This window comes from Trachurus japonicus, chromosome 7, assembly GCF_045865225.1.
Source record: "Trachurus japonicus isolate A0001 chromosome 7, Traja_1.0".
NCBI lineage: Eukaryota > Metazoa > Chordata > Actinopteri > Carangiformes > Carangidae > Trachurus > Trachurus japonicus.
This window is the reverse complement of record NC_140913.1, coordinates 4,627,088-4,643,247: the sequence shown is the minus strand read 5'-3', so window position 1 is coordinate 4,643,247 and position 16,160 is coordinate 4,627,088. Positions and strand designations below refer to the sequence as shown.

At 41.2% G+C, this 16,160-nt stretch overlaps 1 protein-coding gene across 1 annotated transcript in view; it reads right to left on the bottom strand.

Annotated features, from left to right (window-relative positions):
• LOC146984041 (uncharacterized) overlaps positions 1 to 12,874 on the bottom strand; it is a 30,302-nt gene extending 17,428 nt beyond the window's left edge. Inside the window, exons 1-10 of the mRNA XM_085783057.1 lie at positions 12,686 to 12,874; positions 12,089 to 12,430; positions 10,796 to 11,116; positions 8,467 to 8,577; positions 7,757 to 7,864; positions 6,004 to 6,114; positions 5,721 to 5,828; positions 5,413 to 5,523; positions 5,144 to 5,236; positions 4,757 to 4,898 (exon numbers count right to left, since the gene is read on the bottom strand). Coding sequence (XP_085639183.1) covers positions 4,757 to 4,898; positions 5,144 to 5,236; positions 5,413 to 5,523; positions 5,721 to 5,828; positions 6,004 to 6,114; positions 7,757 to 7,864; positions 8,467 to 8,577; positions 10,796 to 11,116; positions 12,089 to 12,430; positions 12,686 to 12,740 — 1,502 coding nt within the window. The 5' untranslated portion in view covers positions 12,741 to 12,874. The remainder of the gene's footprint in view (positions 1 to 4,756; positions 4,899 to 5,143; positions 5,237 to 5,412; positions 5,524 to 5,720; positions 5,829 to 6,003; positions 6,115 to 7,756; positions 7,865 to 8,466; positions 8,578 to 10,795; positions 11,117 to 12,088; positions 12,431 to 12,685) is intronic.
• Between the last annotated feature and the right edge of the window lie 3,286 nt (positions 12,875 to 16,160).

The following is a 16,160-nucleotide window of genomic DNA, read 5'->3' as shown; positions in this document are numbered from 1 at the left end:
GAGGTGCGTGTCCTGGCGTGTGAGCAATCCGTCAGCATGTCAAACGTTGCTCGGCACATTCTGAAATTAGCGAGCCATTGGTCGTCATCAAAACTGCCAAGGACTACATTTTCCCACCAGTCGTAGCTCTTCGGGTGGCACCACACTTGTCGCTGCACAGCAACGCCTGCAGTGAGTGCAGCACGAAGCATTGCTGTGTATAACCCGGCCAGCCTCCTACGGCGTTGAAGGTGCCTGGTGCGTCTGAGATGTTCTGCACCCCTACTGGACAGTGAGCTGCCTCCATCTTGTTTGTTATTGTTTTTCTTGTCGCAATTACATGACGTCACACAATACACGCGCTGGATGACGCCTCCGCTCCGACGTCGTTGCTGCAGCTACCTGTCAGATGGGTCAATAATGTGGCCCAGTCTGAACAGAGCCAAATACGATTTGGACACTTGCTAAAAACAGTGTGAACAGTCAGCCCTACAAATCGGATATGAGAAGGAATCAGATTTGCCTGCAGTCTGAACGCGGCCAAAGAGACCTTCAGGTAACCAGCACTCACCTGATAAAATGGATTACCATTCTGAACTTTATCATGATGCAGAAAATGTCTTCAACTACCTCTGTCACCTCTTCCACTCTCTGTCTGCCTGGTCAAAAGAACTGAAGCTGGTCACGTTATCAACCTCCTTTTCACATCATGTAGCAGGAGGTCACTTGGCTCCAAACAGCAGAGACCAATCAAGTGAGAGGAATTGACAGCAGGTGTGACTGCAGCAGCCACTCTTCAAATCATTTGTGCACGCCAGGGCTGTGACTGCTTGATTCCCTGTGGCTCTGGTAGGATGGACTTTTAACATTGTTTTATACTCATGTTAGCATTTTAATTGTTAGGGTATGGTAGGGGTGCTTGTACCCCGAGGTATTTGTATTTAAATGCTTTTAGGACTGACTTGACTGCCAACACAGTAGGGGTTGCACAGACTAGTCGACTAGTAAACTTTACTGCTCCACAATGACGTTTTGAGCTTGACGTCGACTAGTCGGTCAATTTTCAAAATAAAATAGCCTACAGTAAATGATGATTAAGTTTGCTTGTCCGTCTATAAATATTTGTCAGTTGCGTCTGCACACAAGACACACATACATCCAGCGCTAGAGACAGACCTGTGTGTGTGGAAAACCGAGTAGCCTACAGACGGGTCGATGTCTGATGGGAAAAATATGAATGACGTCATCAGTGACTACTCGACGTCGACTCGACTTTCATAACATTAAAGTCGACTTTTTGAAGTCATGCAACCCCCACAGCACAAAGGTGTGTAAAACATGCAGCATTTAAACCTCTTGTGTCCTAAAAGTAAACTAACAGTGCTTTTTGTATGTTTTTAGGCAAAGCACTGACTGCCATTTATTTTAGTTTAGTATTACATATTTAGTTTTATTGATCTTATTGTTTTTATTGTTTAATATAGAATTTGAATTGTTTTAGAGTTTTAACATTCTGGGCTCTATTTTGGTAGACTGGCGCAGGCGCAGCGGATCAGGCCTGCGCTCCGCGTTCGCTTCGCCAACGAGGAGGGGGGCTAGGAGCAGTTTGCAATTTTCCTTCGAAACGCAGCGGGGCGCATCCCGCCTACTTCCCTCCCACCGGCGCAAATGGCATAGAGGGAGGAGAGAAGGCGTGGAGTGGGTTTGACACAGCCGAGTCAGATCTTCACCAATCAAATGAGCTCCTCTCCTCGCCTTTAAACGTTTGATTTCACCGTGGAAGAGAAGATTTGAATCAGCACCTACAGATTACAGCATACACATTCAGCACATCTATATCGATTGTCCCGTCACACTGATGACAGATCAAAGGCTGCACAGATGAAAGATGAGGATGGATTACTGCTGTGTTGACACTACACGATTATCTGCTATATTTATGTATTTACATATTGATTTATTGAGCCGCATCGTCACGCGACCATAACAAATAAAACTGAAAACAAATAAACTATCGTCTCTCACAGCAAGTGAGACGGGAGGAAACTGATGTTCTGGTCCGGTCCAAGCTGGCAGTGTCCGGTCGCGTGAACAGACCTCACGGGCTGATGATGCAAAAGTAGTCTGGGAGGGAGGTTATGATGTTATCCAGGTTTGCTCTGACAGATTGAGAGCTGTTGCCTAGTAAAAAAAAACAAAAAACAAAACACACACACCCCTTTTCCATTAATAAAGACACTCATATTTAGTAACCTATATTTAAACCCGTGTGCACAGATCACAACATAAACAAACAGCTGTGCGTAAAGGAGGCTTCACGGAGCGTCTCTCTTTTTCTTTTTTCTTTAGAATTTACCTGAGATGGAGATGTGAATATCTGCTCACTATGATGCCAGGCTGATTGTGGTTTGCTGTGAGAGATGATAGTTTATTTGTTTTCAGTTTTATTTGTTATGGTCGCGTGACGATGCGGAGATTAGACCAGGTTGGAGCTGGCGAGCTTTTGGCGCACTCTCCGTGCGTTCTATCTGCAACAAATTGTCACTGCGCCACGGTGAATCTGTCGACACCTCCCCCTGCTGCGCGACCACACCCATCTCGGTGCACAGCAGTCTGCCAATTTACCAAATCCGCTGCGCACCTTGTTGCACTGGAGGAAAATGCCACTGCGCCAGCTGCGTCAGGGCTCGCCTCGCTGCGCCCCCCTGAGTTGCGCCAGGAAAGTAGGGCCCTCTGTCTCCTTCTGTCTCTAGTGCTGCGGCTGGCGAGGTCCTCCATTCACCGGTGTGGTTGATGTTGGGAGTTCACTTTAGATGGTGATATGGTTTGTGGTTGCACATCGTTATTAATGTGGTGTTTTATTTGAAGTGTGTTGGGTTTATATTTCTTTTGAATACTTAGTATACTCCCAGTGTCCTAGCAGTGAGTGGTTGGTGTCCCAGCCGTAGTATGACTGTCTGTCCTCTTGTCTCCTCTTGCCTGTGTTCTTAGAGTTTTAGTTACAGTATAATAAAATAAATGGCATGTATGACCCACTGGCTGCTGTGGCCTCTTCATTGAAGCCCCTGTGTACTCTGTACCTTCATAAAGGTTACATTAGTTAATAATAAGACACAAAACGTGGGCAGATTTGTTTTTTTTCTGAATTGTACGCTTTGCATCAGGGCTCTGTTCATTCTGTCAGGGGTTTATATCTCCATAACGGGAGGCAATTTTTTTTCAGCACCCCCTGCTCAAAATGACTTCCAGCAGCCCTGATAGCAGGTCATCGGGGTGTAACATGAAAGAAATATTGTATAATGTTGCGCAAGTTTTTCTGAAAATAATAAATTTTAGTGATGGTGAGATAAAACCTCATCATGAACTGAGCCAGTCAGGAAAGTGGTTTGAGAATTGATGAATTTCTTACTGCTTCATTTAAACAGAGCGACGTCTCTTGAACATATTTGTTAAACAGGCGAATACAATTTGTTCTATACTGCAAAGTCTCAGTAAAGGTTTTAGTAACTACTGCTGCTGCTGCATAAACATCTGCACTTGAAAAAATGCAATACATAATAATAACATATTCCAATAAATAGCCTATCTATAATAATGTTGCACCACTATGCTCTTATATAAATAAAATCTATCAAAGAGTAGGGAATCATCAGCAGTATAAGCCTAAAACTATTAAATAGCCTCTCATTTCTGTCTGAGCTCTTACATTATGTACCACAATTCGAACCACCACCAAAAGTATCATGTGATAGAAAGGAAGCAAGGTTGTACATCACTTATCTAAATACACATGTAATGTAGCTAAGTATGAGCTTCACTGGAAAAAGCAATTAGCCTACTTCAAATCCTCAACAACCATTAGTACAACCAAAGGCCTGGTACTGTATGTTACTGGGACATGTTTAAGGAGACAATAATATCAGTGGGTTGAAAAAACCATATGGTTTCTCAGACTTGAGAACCTGGAGCCTTTTTGCGACTGTTGTAGCTCATCAGGGTTGCATGTGTTGCATGTCCATATGCTATGAGATTGACAAACTCACCCCTTACTGCTGCTGCTGCTGCTGCTGTGGACTTTATGCTCGCCTTTTTTATTTATCTGTTTAACTTGATTTTTTTTAAAACCTGCTTTTCTACTGTGATTATTTTGATCTCTATTATGTGAAACCATGTGTTTGACAATAAATTAACCTTGATCAAAATGCAAAGTTCTTTACTGTGGTACCACAGATGATTTACAATTGCAATAACATTGAAAACAGAAATGTATGAAAGTAGCGTGAGTTAATCGAACACTTGTCAGAAGCCTGAGGCTTTAGAACATTAATGAAGCAATTCAGTCTGAGTCTGAAAGCGCTGTATGAAACAAACCTCCAACTCCATGAGACCTTACTTTAATATTCAGAGGAGATCTACCATTGAATAAAGAAGGTTAACCAAGAAACATGGTACCAGTCACAAGTTCACAAAAAGCTGACCCATTGTCATTCAACATATCTTTATTAGTTGCATAATCAGTGAACACATACTGTATAGCAAATGTTTATAGTAACCCACTGTCTTGCACTGATATTAATTAGCTACAAGGTACAGTAAATAATATGATAGATAATATAATGAAGCAACTGTTATACTGTTGGAAATATGAAGCTTCTATTTTTCTACCTCTACTTCTCTTCAATTCCTTTCTTGCCCATTCATAGTCTGGTGGCAGAATCTGTCACTAAAACTGGCAGTAACAGTGAACAGAGCCATACAGCATTAAAAAACATCACCTCAAGGTTGTTGCTCTGTGCACTTCTTTATCTTCCGCATGTAGGTGAACAACCCAAAACCACTCAACAGTAGCCCACCAAATACAGGCACACCTACAGCCACAGGCAAGACTTTGGAAGGAACGGAGGTGGGGTGGAGTAAACCTGAGAGTGACAGAGACAGAGGGGGAGAATAAAAAGTCACAAAGGAATTTAAAAAGCTGAAACATATTGTAAGGAACTAATTATACTGTATATGAAACAATTCTATTGTAAGGAAATATCGTTCTTCATTTACAGGTTGATATACAATGCACTGCAAACTTGTTGCTAACAGAAAAAGCTGTTGAGGTTGTGGAGCTTCTCATCTTGGCCTGATTGAACCTACAAGTCCATAATGTGAAGGCTACCTGCAGCTTGAGGCTGGTTGGTTTTAGGGAAAACTGGTGACGATGTGGAGCTGGTTCTCTGTGTTGTTGTTGGTGGTGCAGAAGTGGTTGGAGCTGTAAATGAGGAAAACATAAACAGGAAAACTTAATACTGATATCAATCTAATATAATATCTAAATTCAAGAGGTTCTCCTTCACAAACAAAGCAAAAGTACACAACAAAAGCAGTTCAATTTGGAGTTTTTCAAATTGGCCTGATTGTTTGAAACTGCAGCTCCATGATGTGTACCTGCAGGTGTGGTTTGTCTCATGCTCTTAGTGAAAACTGGTGAAGGTGTGGAGTCTTCTGAACTGGAGATTAAACTCTGGGTGGTTGTTGTTGGGTTGTTGGGTGTGGATGCTGATGGGACAGATGTTGCAAAAGGTTGGAGAGTTGTGTTTGAATCGGAGCTGATGTAAATCTAGATTCTTCAACTCTATGTGTAAAAATCATTTCCAAAATGTAAAGCGTAGGTGCCCAAAAAGCAGTAAAGTTTGGAGTAAGGACTCAAGTCTTTCACTCTGGAGTGAAAATGTAACTCAACAACAGCATTTAACCTGCAGTTGTAGGCTGGTTGGTGGTTTTAGGGGGAACAGATGAAGATGTGGAGCCTCCTGAACTGGAGATTAAACTCTGTGTTGTTGTTGGTGCAGAAGTGCTGGGAACTGGAAATGAGGAAAACACAAAATTAATTAATAGGCCTACTGATATCAATCTGATATCAATCTAAATTCAAGAGGCTCCTCTTCACAAAAAAAGCAAGAGCACTCAACAAAAGTTCAATTTGGAGATTTTTTAAATTGGCCTGATTGATTGAAACTGCAGCTCCATGATGTGTACCTGCAGGTGTGGTTTGTCTCATGCTCTTAGTGAAAACTGGTGAAGGTGTGGAGTCTTCTGAACTGGAGATCAAACTCTGGGTTGTTATTGTTGGGTTGTTGGGTGTGGATGCTGATGGGACAGATGTTGCAAAAGGTTGGAGAGTTGTATTTGAATCTGAGCTTAAGTAAATCTAGATTCTTCAACTCTATGGGCCCTAGTTTCTTAGACCGGGTGAAGTCTAACCTCAGCGCAGCTTCGCCACGCGGACGAGGCGTGTCTAGGTCCATTTCGCAAGTTTGGTGGGCCACGCAGTCAGACTTAGACCAGCGCAAGCCCTCCCCTCGTCCCTCCCACCGGCGCAAACGGCAAAGAGGGAGGAGAGAGGGCAGGAGGGAGACAGGAGGAGGAGAAGTGGGATTAACACAGCCGATTCGGATCTTCACCAATCAAATGAGCTCCTCTCCTCACGTTTAACTGCGCGGCGGGTGATGCGCACTGCAAGTTTGTCATTTTATACTTGGACATGGACGGAGGAGACAGCGACGCCAGAGGCCGAACCTCTCCCAGGAGGAAACAGCTGTTTTGGTCCGGAGGTCCGAGCTCAGAGTGACCAATAATGAGTTTACTAATATACTTAACCAGGTTTGATCTGATACACTGAGAACCCCTGCCCAATGTAAGAAACAACAACTAATAAACTAATAAAGAAACTCACATTTATTCAAACCCTGTGTAAGCAAGATGAGAGGTGTAGGCTACACTAATCACAACATAAACAAACACCATGAAATCAGCGTAAAGGACGCTCTCTCTCTCTCTCCTCCTCTCTCTCTCTCTGTCCGTCTCTTTTTTTCTTTTTTCTATGTGATGAGAGATGCTGAGTATACTGTAGTAGGCTATATACTGACTATCTGATACCGAGGCTGTTGTGGTGGACTAAGAGAGATGAAGATTTGTGTTTTGTTTTTCATTACGGCTGCGTGATGCGGTCGCTCGCGCTAATGAATTAATAAGTAAATAAATAAATGAAGCGGATCATCACAAGGGCAGAGTGGTATCTCAACACGGCAGCGACATGCAGTCATCCACCCTCAGTCCTGCTTGGGACATCCACAGCTGCTTTTCAGTGCCAGTTTGTCCCTGCTGTGTTAATTCAGGTGGAGTTTCCATTACGCGTGCCGACAGCCTTTGATCTCTGCTTTGATCTGACGTCAGATGTGACGGGACAATCTATATAGATATAAATCCACGTGTTGATTCCATTAGTTGCATTAAATAGTGGTTATTGTGGATATTTATTGCATTGAAATGTGCCTGGAACTGTGGAGATCTGCCTGTGAGGTCTTGGTGACGTGTGTGCACTGCAGGTCAGTCAGCCAAACTTCCACTGCACCTGCTGCGCTGAGAGTAGACCTGGTTGGAGGTGGCGAGCTTTCAGCGCAACCTCGGCGGGACATTTTCGCACAAAACTTCCACTGCACCAAGCTGAATCTGTGACGCCTCCCCCTGCTGCACGGCCACACCTATCTCAGCGCAGCGCGATCTACCAATCTGCCAATCTGACTTTGCGCTAGGCTGCGCTGGTCAAAACTTGCATTAGACCAGCTGCGTTACCTTGCGCCACCTGCGCTGCGCCAGCTAACTAGGGCCCCCAGTGTAAAATTCATTTCCAAAAGGTAAAGAGTAGGTGCCCAAAAAGCAGTAAAGTTTGGAGTAAGGACTCAAGTCTTTCATTCTGGAGTGAATATGTAACTCAACAACAGCATTTAACCTGCAGTTGTAGGCTGGTTGGTGGTTTTAGGGGGAACAGATGAAGATGTGGAGCCTCCTGAACTGGAGATTAAACTCTGTGTTGTTGTTGGTGCAGAAGTGCTGGGAACTGGAAATGAGGAAAACACAAAATTAATTAATAGGCCTACTGATATCAATCTGATTTCAATCTAAATTCAAGAGGCTCTTCTTCACAAACAAGAGCACTCAATAAAAGCAGTTCAATTTGGAAAACTGGTGAAGGTGTGGAGTCTTCTGAACTGGAGATTAAACTCTAGGTTGTTATTGTTGGGTTGTTGGGTGAGGATGCTGATGGGACAGATATGTTGCAAAAGGTTGGAGAGTTCTATTTGGTTTTGATATAGATAGTTGTTTTTGTGTTCTTATGTTGTAAAATGTGCTCATATGTGCTTATGTTGCTGGGGTTTTTTTCCCCCGTTCCCACACTGTACTCCCACTCAGAGAACTCAGTATTGTATGCTGTATTGACAGGGGGATTGCTGTAATCTCCCTGTACTTGTACAGTGACAATAAAGGTTGATTCTGATTCTGATATGGTTGGAATTGTTCATGACAGAAACACAAACAAAAACAATATATCAACACAATGTGTGAGATTCCTGAGGGCGCCAACAAAAGCACTTAAGTTAACAGTAAGGGCTCAAGTTTTTCATTTTAGTACCAATATTTAACACAACAACAGAATGTAACCTGCAGTTGTAGGCTGGTTGGTGGTTTTAGGGGGAACAGATGAAGATGTGGAGCTTCCTGAACTGGAGATTAAACTCTGTGTTGTTGTTGTTGGTGCAGAAGTGGTTGGAACTGGAAATTGGAGGAAAACACAAACACAAAAACACTGACTTGACATAATAATAGCGACATAAATCTGATATAACTCTAAATGAGAGGCTCTTCCCCATAACCAAAGCAATGTACTCAACAAAAGCAGTTCAATTTGGAGGGAGGGAGGATCTGCTGAGTCATGGTTAGGGCTGCCGGGAAAAGACATCCAAAAAAAGAGGAGAACATAAAATCAGGCGACCCCAAATTGTTTCAAATTGGCCTGAATGTTTGAAACTGTGACTCCATGATGTGTACCTGCAAGTGTGGTCTGAGTTATGGTATAAGAGAAAACTGATGAAGGCGTTGAGCATCCTGAACTAGACTTTTTTTTTTCAAGTATATTTTTGGGGCTTTTTATTGCCTTACATCGATAGCACAGTCAAGAGAGAGACAGGAAATGGTCAGGCAGAGGGGGGGAATAACATGCAGGAAAGGGCTGTCCGATGCGGAATTTGCAGTGAGGTCTGTAGCCTCAACATGGGGCGGCAACTAGAGATTTAATCTGGGTTGTTGTTGGGTGTAGATGCTGATGGGACAGGTAATGCAAAAGGTTGGAGAGTTGTATTTGGTTTTGATGTGGTTGGAGCTTTTAGTGACAGAAACACAAACAAGTGTAACGGAGTTCCGCGGGTAGCCTATAGTCACAGTCACAAGGTACCAGTAAGGACAAGTGACAGCGTGTGGCGGTTAGCGGTACTGAAGTTAAACGCACTCACCGATAAAAGACATGCTAACCCACTTGCCAAGTGGTCATTGACCTCTTGGCAAAACGGTCAGCATCATCGCCCACAGTGTGGGAAACCCGGGTTCGAAACCCACTCAGGGCAGGCCAGAACAACATCGGTCACACAAGAACTACATAATGAAGCAACTCCGTGTGAGATTCCTGAGTAAGTGCCAACAAAAGCAGTAAGGTTTGCAGTAAGGACTCAAGTTTCTTATTTTGGTGCCAATATTTAACTCAACAACAGCATGTAACCTGCAGTTGTAAGCTGGTTGGTGGTTTTAGGGAAGATGTGGAGCCTTGAACTCTGTGATCAATCAATCAATCAATCAATCAATCAATCAATCAATCAATCAATCAATCAATCAATCAATCAATCAATCAATCAATCAATCAATCAATCAATCAATCAATCAATCAATCAATCAGTTTGTGTATTTCGGGTATGTCAATTTAAATCATCGTCAGCACACTTTATCTTAGTTCAAATAATACATACACATGGCCGAAAGGGAAAGCGGGAGAAGCTAAAGCTTATCTAGTCCCGCCCCCATTACCCACAGAATAAAAAAATATTTATCATAATCTTTTCTTTTTGCTTTTTTTCCCTTTTTTTTTTGCATTTTGATGGCTGATGAGAGAGTGAAAAAGGTTGGAGGGTCCTGTATGGTTGGAGCCATGAACAATAGGCACAATGAAACTACAGTGTGCAAACTATACTGTGGCTTTCGGGGGGGCTCACTTATATACAGCTGTTGCTATTATTGTTTTTAACAAAGACAAAAACAGCGCATGATTGCTGAAAGGCAAAGCCCGTGTGGCACTAGCAGCGGCCAAAAATAAGGACGAATGCCCCCCCTCCTCTGTCCCCCGCTGGCCCGCACTCACACTACCTCGAGCACCTCGGAAAAGGGGAATGATAGGAAAGGTTTTCTAATTTATTGAGAAACAATGCCCCGGTCAGCAATGCATGACAAAAAACATGTGGTTCATTTGTCCCCTCAAGTTACATAAACCAACACAGCGTGGACACACACAACTCCGCTGACGCTGTGTAGAACAGTGAAAAAAGTGTTTCACTTTGTATACACTTTGTATCACCCACATGCGCAAATACATTAAAATAGCCTAAATTTACACATGATCCATTATATTGACAATGCAAAAAAACAAAACAAAGAGGAAATGTATGGGAAAACACAGCATTTTGCCAATATTTTAGAGACCCCCCCCCAAAATTTCACAAATCATGTTTTCAGGGGAGCTCATGTCTCATCAAGGGGGGCTGAGACCCCTCTGGCTCCCCCATAGTTTGCACCCTGTGAAACAATACAATACTGAACAAATACTGGTGCCGATTATCTGCACATTTCTAGAAGTAAATACATCTGTTTCTGACAGGTTTTCAGAAATGCCTTCCATGGGTGGTCCATAAAGGATCATTGCATCAAATGAAAACAGAAAAAAACTCACTGTCAACGAGGATCAGAAACGTGAAGGATGACTCTGGTGACGAAGCTCTGCCATAACCACATGTGTACTCTCCTGAGTCCGACTTGACCACCTTTTTGATCGTGACATACTGTCTGGATAGAGATCCATTTTTATACTCGATGCCGTACCTGCCATTCTGAGCTTTGTCTTGTTCTGTTTCTATGAGAATGTCCTCTTGGTTTTCACATTTACCCCTACAGAAGAACATTCTGCTTTTTCTCACAGACTCATCACATGGACTTTCAATGTCCTGTCCCTCTGCATTCGTGAAGAAGAAACCAGAGCTTTTATCCAACAGTCCTGTAGGAAAAACAAACAGCAGATGGTTACAATCTGTACCTTGTGTAAGATGCTGCACAAATATAGAGCAGCTCACTTCTCCCAACTCATGTTTTCCTACTATTTAATTTGATTTCAGTTATTCTTTAGTACATTTTTGATGATTACTACTTTATTGGGATTTCTGAATATTACACACTACAAGTATACGTGGCAAATGTTTGGTTATATAACAATTAATGTTGAAACTTGTATACAGAAAGTAGACCTATATCTATAGTGTAAAGTAGTTGCACTCCATCAAACAGAAAAAAACAAGACAAAAACAAATATACAAACAGAAAACAATAGCAGATCATAACATGTTGCATTGTCAGCAATATAAGGTGTAGTGTTCAGAATGATGATCATATCCTAATCAGGATAGGCATCGCTCCCATTTCAAATTAAAGCTTAGTTATCCTTTCGTCCATAAATATAGTGACAAAAATAAATAAATCTTTAGAGACTTTTGAACTTGTTACATCTTTCAAGTCTTTAAACAACTTCCCTCCCTCCCCCCAACCCTGAACTTGGAGCCATCAGTTTAAGAAAACAATGATACTTTGATCCTTTGGAAAATGAAAAACAGAAATACAAATATATAGCCTACAATATACAGTACACCTGCCTGTTTGAAACATACAAAATATACCTATGCATATGTAAAAATAAGAACAAGAGAGTATCTATGTATGTAACATTAAAAAGACAACAGAAGCAAATAATAATGCAAAACCAACATAAATTAAATTAAATTAAAAAGGTACAGTCTTACTTAGAAGAAGTTCGATTTAAGGAGTTAGGAAATCAGGTCTTGGTTCCAAAAATATGATAAATGAATTCCATATGTTATGAAAAATGTTATATTTTAGTTTTAGAAATATTTTAGATTTAATATATACATATAAACACACACATTTTTGGTTTTAATGAGTGTAAGTAGGAACTCACCATCTGAAACTTTGACATCAAAGTCATCGAGTGACTCTGGTACTGATGATCCACCCAGACCACATCTGTACCGTCCTGCGTCGGACTGGACCAGATTTGTGATCGTCGCAGTCAGTTTGTTTTTCCCTGATCGTGGTTGTTTATATTGAATCCTGTATCTGCCATTGTTAGCACTGGACGCATTTGTTTTGATGAGAATGTCTTTTTCTTTGCATTCGTCCCGACAGAAGAACTTCCATGTTCCAGACTCACTGAAATAGCAATTAACTGTACCATTTCCACCTTCAGGCCCTGTGAAAATGGGCTGTGCATTGACAAGTCCAGAGTTTCCCCCACACAGAGCTGTTGAAAAGATGAACAGTGAATACTGGTGGTCAGACATTTACCTGTTAAGACGTATTGTAAAACAGACTGTAGGTTCATGAGATAACAATGGGTGTAATCGTACAAATGCAGCAGCAGAATCTAGTAAAGGAACACAGATCAGAAGATGACAGGATATTAGTACAAGAATACAGCAACTGAAAAACACGGTCAAATGTTCCAAAGCAGTATGTGCTGCAGTATCAAAGAGACCTTCAGGTGACCAGCACTCACCTGATAAAAAGCAGAAGAGCAGACCGTGGTGGATTATCATTCTGAACTTGATCATGATGCAGAAAATGTCTTCAACTACCTCTGTCACCTCTTCCACTCTCTGTCTGCCTGGTCAGTGAATGAACTGAAGCTGCTCACGTTAACAACCTCCTTTTCACATCACATCTAACTTTCACTTTGACTTGACCCAGAAAAAACCCCTAAGAATGGCAGCCAAGCAAATTTGTTTCCTCCGACGAGGTACAATCAGCAATTCTGTGCCAACTGTCCCACCCAGACATCCTGCCAAAAATAACAAATAGGCCTATCAATCTAAGGAAGGAAGATACTCAAAAACAAAGGAACAAATGAAAGCAAAGTGTTTCTTCCCACAAAGTAAATCAATCAACAAAGATCCAGATAGAGTTGTGTTGGTTGTCTAGAGGCACTTTGACCTCAACATAATGCTCATTTTAAAAAAAAAAGTCCTCTGGTGTCCTTGTGATAAAAGGATAAAGACCACTTTCGTCATCGTTAATCGTTCTCTGATCAGGCAAAATTGATATGAAAACATTCTAATTGGAGCAAAACAGCTAGAAGGCAAAAGATCCTAAGGGACAGGGAAGGGTGAATTACAATTCCTATCTTAACCCTCAATCTCAACTCTTCATTTTAGTAGCCCTCAAAACCAAGTGTTAAGGGCTATTTTGTGACTTAGAAATGGGACTCCCCTTAAACTCTGCGGCTACGGGTGATGACATTAGCCCAGTCATCTTATAACACTGTACGTAGGCTGTAAACAACTTAACAACTACATTACCATCGAGAAAAATTACCATTTTGTAACTAAACGACAGCATTATGGCTTGTCCGCACTGGCTGGCTATTGAGAAAAGTTCATAAAATAAAAAAATAAATGTTATGCAACAATGAGGTAAATAATCCATAAAATGGCACTAAACTTAGATAATACAATGGTTTTCGTAATATTTATATCTCTGTTAACATGTTATGTTGTTTTTTATACTGTAACAAATTTGGTCTTTGAAAATGTGGGTGAGGTTTTTATATAAGCCCTTTTGGGTTTCCTACCTCCCCTTTGCACATCCCAGTTATGTTGATTGTCCATGTTGTTTTTATATGATATCATTTGTGCTAAATAAATTAAAAAAAAAAAAAATTGAATTATTAACAAAGAAAATACTGCATTCTAGATAGCCCTTGCTCCCAAGGGTGGTGTTGGAAAATCTCAATATTGAGGGCTATACAGCCTTTAACTTGCCCTTCAACTTAATTTTTCTGAGAATCGGGACAGCACTAGCACTAGCGGGAGCGCACATTTTTTAAGATTGAGGATTAAGATAGGAATTGGAATTCATGAAAAAAAAAACCTTGCACAAAAAAAAAAATCCTCACGGAGTTGATAAAGAACAGAATATGGCTCATTTCTCTCAAAATGTATTTGTTGTCAATTTATTGACCATTTTGACACATGCTAAAATAAATTTTCAATAAATGTTAAATTAATTGTATGCACATCCACATCACTCTGCGTAAATGTCCATAAATGATGCAGTGAGTGATAAAGATGAGTTATCAAGCTGGTTGGAAAGGAAATTAAATAGCAGACAGTTAAAAAGCAGAAAGGATTTGAGAGACAGTGCTGTGGCCTGTTTAGCCCGTCTGGATGGGAGAAGCCAGCGAGAGGAAGACTTGAAGCTACTGCACATTAGACAGAGTAAGAAGAATGTGGACTTCTTAGCCTAAATGAAATCTACTATATAATACCGCCATATAGATAGATAGTAGTAGATGGACTGGCCCTCGTTTGTACAGATCCTGGTGTAAATATCAGCGTCCACCAGGTCTCAGCTGTGATTTATGAAAGGTGTGTAGACTACTTTGCCAGTTCCAGTGTAAAGCTGGCATGGCAGCGATATCTGGCGGCTGAAAACAATCGGAATTTAAATGTCTCGCCCTGATACAATATATTCCTGCTTTAGAGGCCTCATCCTGCCCCTTATGACATGGAGACACGAAGACGGCCAAGAACAGGGCGAGGGCGGCATCAAATGACAGAGTTACATTCGTTTTTTGGGTTGTTTTTTTCTTATATTTTGAAAACTGGGTCCCGTTTGTCATAACACTACACACAATTAGCAGAACACTTTGCAAAATGAAACACTCTTGTAAAAACAATAAGCTACACTACTTTATCATGTTTTGTTATGGAAACACACGTTTGATATGACTTTATTCTGTTGAACCAGTTACACACTGCTGTGTTTAACCTAAAAACACCTTTAGCAATTCTATTATCAAGTGAAGTAGACACAGAAAGTGCAAATATACAATATACTCACCAACCACTACACAAGACCAATGCTACAGACTGAGTAAATCAAAATATAATTTATGTCTCTTTGTATAACCAAATCAGTAAACACGATAAAAACTTAACAAAACAAAAAGAAACAACATCCAGTTTTCATGATGGCCTACTACAGCACAGTGCATAGTACACGCCTACAGTAGCCTGAAATCTCAGCCAGTGTCAGACAAACATAAAACCAGTAGTAGCCTACTGGTTTAGATTACAGCAAAAAAATATGAATGAAAATACAATACAGACCATGCTAGGCGTTCTCTCTTCACCTAGCTGGATAAGGCCAGAGAATTCAATCAATACCACGTGATATCCTCATTGGCAAGACAACATGTGAAGTCTTGAATGTCGAATCCTGGTCACAGACCTCTGACCCAGAGCAGGGCTGTAGAACTCACTCACTGCATTTTTATGGTGCTTAAACCTGATCAGTTTGTCTACAATTAAGCGTGTTTGTGTACCTGATGGTTGTGTTTAACCTATTGGTTTATGGGTGTGATCATTTGATAATCAGTGCTTTTGAATTCCAAAGAAGTGACCCATACGTCAATGTGTAGGCTATTGCGTGAAATAGTGGGAGGCTGAAATTGTGCTTATAGTGGTGCAAATCTGGGCCGATGTTTTGCTCTTTGAGTGTAAGAATTTGATAATTGTGTAACCTAAAACTTTTTATTTTTTATTTTTTTATTTTTTTTTAAAGGCAGGTAGGCCACCACACCGGAGCGACTCGTCTGACAGAGAAAGTGACCGAGCAGCTGTTCATCACCATCCTGCAAGAGCTCTCCTACCTGGAGGAAGTTCCTCTGACCTCTCAGTCACATGTCGCCTACTGCAGAGGCATTATGAACAAAGCACACCACACCTTGTCATTAATGTAAAGACCTAATTTGATTCAGAGAGAAAAGCTGATTAGTTCTCATATCAGCTAAATAAATCCTACCATACCCGGTCCCTGTGGCAAACTAGCAACCAGCTACCTTGTGATGTGACTATAACCTCATTTGGACAGTTGTTTTTCTCCTTTTAGTTGACGAACCAACTATTTTAACTTGTTTGTTGGCCTTGTGGCTCTTTTCATTATGTTTCTGAGCAGAATATGACCGGCTGAAA